This window comes from Triturus cristatus, chromosome 8, assembly GCF_964204655.1.
Source record: "Triturus cristatus chromosome 8, aTriCri1.1, whole genome shotgun sequence".
Lineage (NCBI taxonomy): Eukaryota > Metazoa > Chordata > Amphibia > Caudata > Salamandridae > Triturus > Triturus cristatus.
In genome coordinates, this window is record NC_140591.1 from 1,543,845,727 (window position 1) to 1,543,858,478 (window position 12,752).

General features: G+C 42.5%; 1 protein-coding gene across 2 annotated transcripts in view; it reads right to left on the reverse strand.

Moving 5' to 3' along the window:
- Positions 1 to 1,105: 1,105 nt before the first annotated feature.
- Positions 1,106 to 12,752, reverse strand: part of RNF121 (ring finger protein 121) — a 326,737-nt gene continuing 315,090 nt past the window's right edge. For both annotated transcript variants that reach the window (XM_085623428.1, XM_085623429.1), the window contains exon 9: positions 1,106 to 11,256. In XM_085623428.1, the coding sequence (XP_085479554.1) occupies positions 11,136 to 11,256 (121 nt within the window). In that variant the 3' untranslated portion in view covers positions 1,106 to 11,135. The remainder of the gene's footprint in view (positions 11,257 to 12,752) is intronic.

Below are 12,752 nucleotides of genomic sequence, written 5' to 3' on the forward strand. Positions count from 1 at the left end.
GGTCGGGTATGTTCACTGTGCCACTGGATTCAAGCTAGCATGGCTGCTGAGGGGTTATACCCCAAAAATGGTCCCATGATGCTTCTTTCCGGTCCAGCGAGGAACTGTCTGGGCAGTTTGGGCTGGACTGTTCTCATAAGGAACAGGGTCAAGACTGATTTGCATATGGCTGGGTCAAAACTGGGGTGGCATGGTGAGCAAACGAACAATGGATTTAACCCAGATCTCTTGACTGGGGGTGAATGTATGATTAATTGACCATTCCGTCCATCATTTGTGTAGCACATGAATAAATAAGGCAGCACTGCTCATTTCAAGACCCTTAAAGTGGCACCTGGCCAAACCTGTCAAGGTTTCATGATAAACTCAATAAAAATGTGTCAAGACCCTTAAAGTGGCAGCTAGCTAAACCTGTCAGGGTGTCATGATAACACTCGATAACACACTGTCAGCCTACGGTGTCTGCCACATGACCCTCTGTCTAGTAAAAAAACACTGTTTCCCCTCTTGTCTCTCTCTTCCAGTCCTGCTCCGCTTTTATTACTCATTAATATCCTCTTTCTCTGATGTCCTTTCTCCTTGATTGATGGAACAACCAGCCTTACCTTTTCGTGTGCATGCGAGAACACTTTTCATAGGCAGCAATGCTGCTTCTATCATATTCTTTAAAACCTGCAACAACAAAAAATGTGGACTGTGGAGGAAATGGAGAAGCCATAAGAAGGAATAATTTCAGAACAGAGGGGACTACTTTTGATGCAAAAGAAACGGATCTAGACCAGATATGTAGGCGTATTGCTGCATTTGTAAATTATACTCATTTAGATATGATTTATGTACATTCCTCCTGCATGGATCATTGTTTTTGTAGGTCTGCTATGTGTAGTAGGGTAGTGGGTGGAGTAGGGGTAAGGGGGGATACTGCTGAGAAGTATAATTGTATTTAACTTCTCTGAATCAATGTTAATGTTTGTTGTCACAGCCGGAAGCACTTTTTAGCTTCTGATGCTTGAAAAATTGCGCTTGTAATTCAAATCAATTACCCTGATGCAGTGAATAGACAGTCTCTGGTGGTGGTGGTTGAAAGGACAAATAAAGCCAAATATTTTTGCAACCTGAATTTCTTTATTAAGATGTTGGTTGTAATAAAAACACTAGAGCACAGCTCTCCTAGCTGGCTTGCAAAGAGTCCTTTATTACAAAGTACAGTATTTACAATACAATTTACAGAGAAAGTTCAAGGTTTGTAGTACCCCCACCATCCTTTTACAAATACATTCACCTCTGATTTTCCTCAACCAGCGGTCCAGTCTCCATCACACCCCTTCACTGAAACTTGAGCACACACCGTCCCAATTACCAGCTTTAACAACCTGCGCCACATGGATATGGAACAGTAAAGTGACCAGAACGTTTGGTGTCAAACTCGGGACCAAAGTAACACTACATTCACTGTGGAGAGACCAGGAGCTAATCCAAAAACAGGACGTCTGCATAATGAGCACATTTGTTTTTGCACTGGCGAAATATGCCCATTACTATAACTTTACCGCCCGCCGTAGCCGGCTATACCGGCAATTAAAGGCCCGCCCCAGCGCTAAGGACCCGAGCCAAAGACGAGGGCCTTTAACAAGGGAGCGGGCCTTTAATTGCCTGTAGAGCCCGCTACGTAGGACTCTAATGCTATTAGAACATTCCGCCCCTAGAGGGCAGAATGTTCTAATTAGTAAAAACAAATGCCTCTCGGAGCCCGAGGGGGTTTAAATGCCCCCTGGCTCCGAGTGGCCTTTGTTCACAGCTGCACATTGGAATGCGCTCCAAGCTTCTACCAGACATTAGAAGCCCGGAGAACTCCATTGTATTCAATTGAACTCCCAACATTCCAATGGTCCAATCTGTTTTTAGATGCGTTTGGTGTATTCAGACCTAGGCAGTCCTTGGAGTACTCACATTTTTAATGACAGATAGTCTTTGTAGTGAAGCAGCTAGGAATATGAACCCTCTTCCCAGCCTACTTAGGAGTGATCAGAGACAACACCTGTTGCCTCTCTAGGTGTACATTACAACAGATTGCCAGTGGTTTTGGGTAATTAAAGTTACTGAGTCCTAAGTAAAAAAGAAATACCATTTAAACTGAACAGAAGATGCCACTTGAATAATACCATGGATATAAAGAAAATAGCACCCAAGTGCTGGGTAAATAATTGTTATTACACCGCCATTTTTGGTCGTGTCGATGGGCCAAAATAGAGGCGGAAAGGACAATTAACAGCTGGCAACACCAGGAAGCCACCACCGATCCCACTATCACACCCTACAAGTACACATGCAAGCAACGTGTCCCTGTCTGCTTCATGTATAACTTAAGACTTTTACTTAACACAGGATCCAGTCAACCAATAATAGTTGTTCGTGTTTGAATGCTTCTGATTTGCTGATACAATCTCAGCATTGCTTATAGGGGGTTAATGGTCCTTAAACTCACAGACTGTGTGAATAAGGGTCTAAAATGTTCAGGCCAGTTGCTGGCTAAAATGATACTGGTATCACAAACATTGGAGTGTCCCAGCAATTTGTGTGCAAGCAATCACTGAAGAGATCTTGCTAGAAAGAGCCCAGAAGGCTGCCTTGATCACAATCCCCAGGCCAGCTTTCTAAAGATTGTGACCAATCCCCAGTGTCACATATTATGTCGGTCTTAGATGGTCAGCCTCACATGTGTACCGTCAGAGCAGATCTTTTAATAGTTAAGCTCCAATAAACGTTAGTGCACTCAGGCTCTAGCTTTGTTTGCTACACAAAAGCACTTTTTACTGCACCATCCCTCATCTCCAGGGGTTCCATTTAGTGTAAGCAAGTTGATAATGCATGGTAACGCTTTCAGTAGCTTCTCACCTCAATCAAGAAGCCAAAAAGATTTTCCTCTTCATCACATCGACACTACTCCATGTCAAAGACCAACTAAAGAACAAGTCAGTCACCAAACATATACAGGATACCTAAAGGTATCGACATTAATTTACATAGGAAAGCTATTGGTCGTCAAATAGGCCCACTTCTATGAAGGGGGAAAGAAAGTTGGAACTGCCAAAATGAGCCTACGCAGGCGTAAATCTCAGACTAAGATGGAAGCATCAGACCTTTAATCTTGTTTTAACCTCCTCCAGTAAGGAAGCCTTTAGGCCAAGGGAAATGGTGCGTGTAGCTGTGGAAGAATGAGCAAGGAACAAGGGAGTACGTTATTTGACTCGGCTAGGAAATGCACAACTATTGAGTTTCCAAGAAGCATCACATAATAGACCAAACCTAACACCGATAGCATAGGATTAGAGGGCAGTCACTGTGAGATACGATCGTGGCACAATGTACGACTGGATAACCCACAATGATGCCCTTGACCGAGTCACGTAGTGGGAGAAAGAGCCCCACTGGGGCTCTTTTAATGGTCAGCGTTTTACCCACAAGGTATTACCCAACAGATGAGCAAGATTTCCACAGAAATGTCTGCCCATACTTGGCGATTTGTCTTTTGGCACTATAATGGTAATGGTTCACTGTGAAAATGCTGGAGCCGCTTAACTAAACCTAGAGAAATATATTAAGTTCTGACTCAGATTACGCGATTGGGACTCTTAAAATACCTTAAGGGCATTCTGCAGCGTTCAACTAGGTTTATTTTCATTTAACCGCCAAACAAGTCATTTTGTTTCTAGGCAGAAGAGCAGTTTTTTGGGAGCAGGTGTGGTCTACTTTTTTTAGCTGGGGACGTGAGGTCTAAGCCCCACTGGGGGTGTGGCTACCATTGGTGCAGCAGGTGTAATGCACCGGAGACCAGAGGTGGGAGGGTGCCCAATCTGATCTTTACCAGCTCATCTTATTACAGAGGCTGCCTGTTCTGTGTTTTTGTAGACACAGCCATACCTCTGGCATCCACTATGTTTACTTTTCAGAGGAAAGGGTGTAGAGATAAGGGAACGATAAAGAAAACAGATGAAACTGAAAAGAAATAGAGAAGGCGAAATAACAGGGAGAAGGACAGCCAAAAGTGACCATGCGGAGAAGGAAATACAGTTGGCGAGAAAGGAGACCAGGTGGAACAAAGTGGGCGAGGAAGAGGAAGGACCCAGAAATAAGGAGAGAATGGAAGAAGGAAATGAGGATCAGTGAGAGACAGGAGAGTGGAAGAGAGACTGAGGAAGGGGATAGAGAGAGGAGCATTAAATGGGTGAGGAGATCGGAGAATGCGGTGGACATAGGGAAGCGAGAACTAATAACTTGTGGAATGAGGAACTTTGAGACCCGTAAGATAGGTTAGTGCAGCAGGCGTAGTGACACCGGGGTCCAGTAGTATGACGCACAGCTCAATTAAAGCAGCATTTTATTGCTTGCACTAGGGTCCAAGACCCCCAGGCTATGCCACAGATTAGCCCCAGTCAACTAAATGATGTGAACCTGGATAGATTGCCTTTTCTCCCTGTCTGGCCTCCCTTCCCTCGCTATGAAACTGGTCAATACATAAGCACTAGCCTTGATTTCTTAAAATACAGAAGCACAATGGTCGCCAGGGGGTGCTATACTGGATAACTAAATATTCACTTTTGATGGAGAAATTAGAAGTTGTATTCCCTACTTTTTTCAAATATGTTCTCTAATACGTTAGGACCACGAAGGACGACTCTACCGACATACACTTTAAAAGATGCGATACTAAGCCATTGATTTCCATACAGATGCGACACAGAACAGCTGCTTCATTCTGACCAGGCCCAACCCCTGTGGAAGTTCCAGGCCTCCCTGGATCTCGACTTCTTGTGGAAACAGTATTACAGTAAGACCCAAAGTCTTTGCAGTAAGAAGCATTATTCGAGGCTACAGTGGTGAAGGGTGCCCTTCCTTTCTTACAAAACTATCAGGGGCATTTCTTCTCAAATCAGTCGCTCCCATCAGTGGAAAATAGGGAGGTCATTTCAGGAGCCAATAGTTTCAGGGCTGCAATTGCAAGTGACCTTTCACCCCAACCACATTGTTTACCTCCTAACCATAGTTGCTGAGGGTGCCATCTGAAAATCTCTGAAGTGCGACTATCAATGTACAAAACGTCTGGGTTTTTCTCATTTTTCTATGTTTTGCTGCTGGTTCTTTTTTCCTTTTACATTTTTTTTATATGCAGTAACTGTGGGTGATCCACACTCCTCGTTTTCCTGCCCTGTGATTTGGGTTTCCACCCCTTTGCCCCCTGGTTTTGTTTTTTCCCATCCAATAAGATGAATCCACATTTTTGTCCTATTTCATAGTGCATACATATGCTTCAGGAGACGTGATAATTTGCGTTTCTAATGCCAACAAATGCATTCTCTTCGTGAAATCAATAACACAAGTTTATGTTAATTATGCAATGTTTCTGCTTTCTATGGCTTTTAAGAAACCATTCTCATCAGGGTACTTCGCCAGAGATGCTTGCGTGCTTAGTGAACCATCTCTCCATAAACAAGTGTATACTTTTCTCCCCAGCTAGTTATGTGTGGATTCAGGATACCCAAACTGTGCTAGATTTCTGGGGATCCCAACCTTCTGGAGCATCATGAAAGAAAGAAGAAATTCTGTGTACAATAACCCTAGGTCTCTGCGAACTCTGAGGTGCAGTTTGCATGGGTAAAATATTCTGATCTGCTTGCAGGGGCGGTGAGGCATGGACTGCTCTCTATTCGTAGCTCATCGCTAGAAATTCAAAATGGAAACCATCAAAGCAGGAACTAGCATGTGATTGGGGGGAGGGGGGCACTCTTCGTTTAATGTTTAGGTATGCACTGCACGTCCAACAAATTAAAACCCTAGCATTAGACTGAAGCCTCCATTAAACATGCACAGAAATCTAGGATTCAAATCCCTCGTAAGAGTGCCTTGGTTTCTTCCAGACAGGGAGATGTCTTGCATCACCGCTATCTGCCCAGAAGACAGGATGCTGGGGGATAATAATGAACACCATGGACCACAACAGCTTTGGTGAGAGAGCAATAAGCCTGGCTGAATTCACTTGATTAACTATGGAACCAGGGTCAGGCGTGGGGCAGACCTGTTATGTCATACAGTCTTATAGAGCGCACTATCACCCCACGGGTATCTTGGCGCTAGGTTACATTCATTGCATTGTTCACAGATGTTTCATGAAAGGTGGCTAGGCTCTGTTACACCCTTACACCTTGCAGGGAGTTTTTTTTTTTTTACAATTGCCTATTGTATGGTCACATTCCTCACAATGAAGAGTACCTGAAGTCAGGTCAAGAAGCAGGTGAAACATAGTACATAACTGACCCCATACCAGACCTGTGTGCACATTGCTATTGAAGGACACCAGTTGAAAGACTTCCCGTGAGTCATGGATGGAGTATTCACTAGGGATGAAAAAGATAAATATATATATATAAGTGCAGCACACAGGATCAAATATGGTCCTAGCCTTGGTGTGGAGGGGGCTCTTACTTCCACACACTCTGGAGCCGCCCAGCCATCCAGGTTTACTGGGGGCAGGTGGCGAGGGAACCGATGCAGGGGTTGGGTGAGACAATCCCAGTTGACCCCATGTATTTTTTGCTGGGTATTCCGGGGGACGTAGATATTCCTAGGGCTCAACTTCTATTCTGTAACTTGGGGCTGGTGGTGGCAAAGCGGGGTGTGGCAAGACACTGGGGGACGCCCAAGGAACTGACACTGTCGGAAAAGAAAAGGGGGATGGATTTGTATATGGTGGCCGAGAAGGTAGGAGTTGCCCTCGGAAATTCTACAAGATATGGGCCGGATGGTTGCAATACTAAAACTTTCCTCTTTCACAGGGGGGGGCGGCGATTTCCCTTATTTGATTGTATTAATGTGAAGAATTTGAGAACGTCGTTCTAACCGTGGGATTCTTCTTTCGGTACCTTGCAGATACTTGGACACTGTCCTACTGTGATTACCGGGGTGGGTGTGCATAAGGGCCACCTTCACGTTTTATCCTATCAATGTTCGGTGCCGGTTTGGCTTCTTTAGAATGAGTCTATTGCAATGTCTCAACATCGCTGTAAAACTTAAAACCACTAAAGATATTTCATACATTTAAATAAAAAAATAAAAAAAAGATGATACTGGCTGTGATCCTACAAAGATTACACATTTAAATTACTTCCAATCCACGCCATCCAGTCGGCAGGAAACTGGAGTCTCGTTTCAAATGGGGTTTTAATGAGGACTGTAAAGCTGCCATTCCAAGTCTTTTCACGGATACAGTCAGTGCTTGTTGCCTTGGATTACTGCCTCAAGGTGGGAGGGAGGACTACTCGCCAGGCTGAAAGGCAGGTCTTAATTTACGGTTCAAGGTGGAGAAAGCAACTCATGAAGAAGATGCTTTGGTGTACTATATGCATTATGCCTTTCGCTCTGAGTCATTATTAGAAAACTGCTTAGTAAAATAGAGATGGGACTACTAGAATGAAGGTCACAAAATCGAGGTCTCCTACATGCATTATGTAATAAAACGTGGAGGCAGTGATATCTTATGATAGACAAAGATGATAACATGTTATAGCTAATAGCCCTTGGAGTAACAAGAGCTGCTTTAGTCATAAAATAGGGAATACGAGACATGAAAACAAACCAAATTTAACATTGTGAACAGTCCTTGGTGGTCAAATAACAGTTATCCTGTCTTCACAGAATGTATTTATGTCTAGAATTAATGCAGGCTCAGACCTTTGTATTATAAAGATTAGCTTATTTGCGGATTCCTTAAGGGTTGAAGAGCTAAAGGGGATGCTTTTTTTACCATCAGTCCTGACGTCTGTGCTTTAAAGCTCACCCAAAAGGTCTCTCACAAAATAACACTAGTTTACTATAAACCATTTACACAAGTGGCCGACTGCAGAGCGTTGTTAGTAGAAAGCCATTGTTGCTGAAAGTTGCATCCTATGTCGTAAGCGGCTGTGTTTTCTACAGTGGTCCATCTGGATCCCAATAGGTAGCCAATAAACAAATAACATGAACAGTCTGTTCATAAACTGCTGGGAAGGAGGAAGACCTATAATAAATTGGGGAGTTGAGGTGCGGTTGAGGAGTACGCCCTATCTTGCTTTTTTACTCGCTCTATATCTTCAGCGGGAATTGGTGCCTGGCAATATGATGTTGAGCTGATGTCTTCCCCCGCCACAGCCTAATCTATGGTTTTATTTGGGAACACTGACAGATATGGTACCCCTTGCAGAGAAGCTCTCAGTGAGTTTATAAAAGTACAGATGAATCCATTGAGAAACATTCCACTCACAATATTTATAGGTCGTGACTGTGCCAAAGCAACAAATGACCTGCAACACATGCATGTGTGTATCGAAGAGCACATTAAGTGGATATTCCAATTGCTAAAGTTTTATTTGCACAGAATGTATTCATGTACTTTTCTTTTTTCACAAAAAGAAACATTTTGGATGGACAAGATGAGTGAAGCCAATTCAGCCTCTCCCTCAAGAGGGGACTCAAACTCTTTCTAGAAATGAATTTACTACTGACCAGGAAGCTTCCCCACCCATCCTCAACATACCCGAGAAGGTACCTTCAGTATTACCTTGGATGTCGGAGCAGACAGGCTGAGGATGAAGGGGATACCTTCTTAAACACCAATAATCTGTGAACGACAACCTTCTGGTTCGTCTGCATTACCTTTTACATTAAATACTGTTCATCAGAGAGAAAATCACATTAAACAAGTTGTAACCGTAACCTCAGCTCTGGCTTCCTTTGACTAGTCTTTAAGGATGGTCAGGTTGAAGGAACTGGACCTTGATTACTCGAACTGTCTGAATACTCTGCCATTATGGAGCCTTGAAGTGGAATCGGAAGCCCGGCCATTGACTCCCATATTGATGTGTCTACAGTATTTCTATCATACCGTTAATCTCACACTTGCCAACACATGTTTACATTGGATCATGTATGCGTGGCAATGACTCTGTATCTAGCCTTAGTTCCCCTCCTATTTCTTATCTTTGCCTTATGCTTTTTCCCTTCTCTGCTATTTCTATCTTCCTCTTTTATGTTTTTACTTTTATGATTTAACTGAGGATGTTATATTGCTATCACTGTTTGTATTGATAAATGGCAATAAAAATTATTATAATTTTTTAAAAAAGGAATAGAGGATAATCAGGTGGACGGGGTGGCTCTAACCTGCTGGATCTCGAGCACTGGCAGTTAGGACGGCCATAAAGCATTGTTGTTTCTAAAGTAACTTCGCAGAATCAGCCCCAAGAGGCCCTGCTGTGAAAGAGTGTTTTATAAACGAACTGTACAAATGAACAGGATGGGCTTTATGGTATAAAAACTAACGATCTATAGAAGGTGAGTGCAGGTTTGAAAAGGCAGAAACTGCTTGAATAGTGACCAAATTCAAACTGCCTCTCAAAACACACACATATGAACAGCAAACAGCTCTGTTAGTAACCACAGTCAAGTAGATGTAAATGTGCACACAGCTGTACATTTTATTCAACCCTTTTGACATTCGATCCTATTGCCAATGTTGCCACAGCCGACAAGTGACAAGCACTCAGATCTTGCTTGGAGTAGTGTTATGGGTCCACCTAACTGGGCTTAGCCTCATGACAGTGGTGCAGAACCTCTGCAAAGGAAGCCATACATAAGATACAGAAAAACAATCTCTTAAGCACTAATCCACAAATTCAGGAAACTTTACATTTCATGCACCCCAACTTTGTGGTGTACGGCGCACCTTACCTTAAGAAGGGACCACTCACATCAAGGGGGCACCTAACCCTCTTTCACGAGGAAGAACTCCCTGTCGAAGCCTGCTCAGTCAAGACCTTATGTCCTCAATGTGTTAATAGCTTCTTTTGTAAAGTGATTTCTCCCCAGTAGTGTCCAGCAAGGACGACTCCTCACTCGTGCCTTTCACAACAACTCAAAGAGGTATCAGTGGCTGTTTCCCAAAAATAAATGATAATATTTTCGTCCGCAGAAGGAAAGTGTTCCATGGTGCCCTCAAACTCAACTGTTAACCTCTAAAGGAAAACTCCCGCATTCCGTAGCAGTAACACAGCCATATCCATGTGTGCCCATGTACTAAGCTCCCTTTACTGAAATTTCATTGAACCTAAAAACAAACCTTGTACTAAAATATAAAAAGGGGAGAAGGACTAAGTACTTTCCAGCAGATCATGATCACCATATATACAAATCCCACCTACTTAACTTTCCTTTACAAGGAAAGCAAGAATACAAGTTTGTCAGTTTAAATCAATGTATCGGGGAACTCCACAGGACATGAGCCTCAGTCGGATCACCCCAGTCTATTTCCACCACCATTTCCGGTACTCTCAGCAATACCGTCTGAAACCAGCAATGTACTGATGTCTCAGTGTGCCTCTGCGTTTCAACTCACAAATGGACTGTATCGATTTCCTATGCTTCTGGAAGTCACACTTCTGTCAGGTGCACCTCAAATGCCATGTTCATGCAGGTCTGCTAATTTCGGTAGCCTGCTCCACCGATCAGACTCCCTTTCTCCCATTCATTTTCTGGAGGTTATATGTGGTTGAAACCTCTTTAACGGAACATAAACCAATGCCTTGTCAGAAAGATTTTACCCATCTTGTTCGCAAGTGAGTTTAACGTACCCGAGTTTTCTCCCCCAAATAAAGGGTGCCTTCTTTCCACTTGGTGTCTGCCACACCTCTACATGGCATATACATTGGCTGGACTGACAAACAAAAAAGAAGACCTGGAACCAACACTGAAAGCCATACCAGATGGCATAGGATTGCACTGGCAGCACAAACAGATTTGCTTCATGTTGGTTATTCACAACAAGAGGGGAAGAGGGGGGTATGGAGTAGACTTAAAATTCACGAAGATTGGCATACAAAAAAAAAAAGTATGATATCCAATGAAATAAATTAAAACAAAACCCACAGACTGTGTTGCTGGCCGTTTCCTAGTACAAAGTATTTTTTCGCTGATCCAGAAATCTCCTTCCTGGCACCTAAAATCCCAAGTGAGTGGGGAAAATGGTAATATCTTCCGTGGATGGTCCAACTCCCCGACGATGTGTCCTCGGGCATTTCCATGGGGTTATCTTGGTCTTGATTGGGCTCTTATTCCAGTCCCAGTATATAGTTAATTGCTTGCACCAGTCCTATGATAACAGGCTGCCAGGCCACCAGGTAGCGTAGCCAGTCCAGAAGTTGTCCGTACAGCATATGAGGCTTCTCCCAGCTGGAGGGTCAAAAGTTAAAGGAAAAACAAAGCAGATACGGACACCACACATGTCAGTAACCAGTACATAAAAATACATCCATGTCACAGATTTTGCATAAGTAGAGATAGACGTTCATACCAGTTAGTTTAACACAGGGCACGGCTTACAAGGGATTGGTGGACAGACCATTTGTTAAAATAGGATTAAAGAAGACATGAAGCCTACATATTTGGTTGGAGTAGATTTCTCTTTCTAGGGTACCTGAATGAGATGTCTTAGAAGCTTTTTGTAAAAGCATTCTTAAGAGATAATGCACCAGCCCACCAGAGTCAACGTCTTGATCAGGGTATATCATAGTAGTTGGTGGGCGAGGCTTCACACACAACGTTATGCTCAAATTAGTCCAGAAGGTAGGCTCCCTGTGGAGAAAGTAGAATGAGAAACTCTTCTCCCTTGTGGTTCAAGGTTGAGACCACCCAGATATAGTCAGTATCTGGGTGAGGACTCTATGATGAAGTATGCCACTGAAATTTCCTTTTCATAAAAAGGCAAAACTCCCAAGGGTATCGCATAAATGAGTGAGAATCACACTGATCGAAGTGTGTTCTCTCTTTTGTGGTATATACAAATGTAAATATACACATACTTCACACTTACTGGTAATAAGAGTATACTTTGCTTTGTTGAAGAGCTACTGGAGGTTAAAAATTCAGATATCTTGCACTACTCCTGGGATTATTAGCAAATCTACCCCCAAAAAGTCAGAAATCTACTTAAAACAGAAATTTAGCTGGTGTTGGTGTATGAGATCCTAGATTTTTACTTCTCAATAACAAGACATCACAGCTCACTGCTGTGCTTTCAAGCGTGATTTGACCAAAGTAAAAAGTGCAGCTCTCAAATTTTTGTAAGTGATTTACATTCAATATCAGATCTAGTGGAATGCCATCAGTAAGATAAAGGGTTTATGTAGATGCTTCACTAAGCACATCGGATGCCAGTATTTTGTGATGATACATTTTAACTGCTCTTAAGAAATTAAAATTACTTTGCTCTAACATTTCTCTGTGAAAGGTATTCTCAATAAATGTAAATCTTCTACATATTTACGCCAATGTGCAGAGTTCTGGAACACTTAAAAGTGAAAGAAAAAACATTTAGACAGAGCAAAATAGGAAATAAATGCAAGACTTGTATAAGGAAACATTTTGTTTCACTTTTTGATCTTTCAATATAAATGTATCAAATATAAAAACATTTGAAAATTAAAAGTCTCATTAAAATACGTAGCAGTTTTGCTTCACCAACCCATTTTTATTTCTCTGCTTAAATATGAAAAATATTTATTGACATTTCTTAAATAAAAATGCAGTGTCACAAAGAAATGATGCATCACAAAGAAGAAAAAACAGCTCTTACATTTTAGAAAGCCACCATTCTGGACCTTCACTAAATCCTGGAATGGCCTGCCCTCCATCGTCGCACAGCACCCTCCTTGGTGGACTTCAGACAA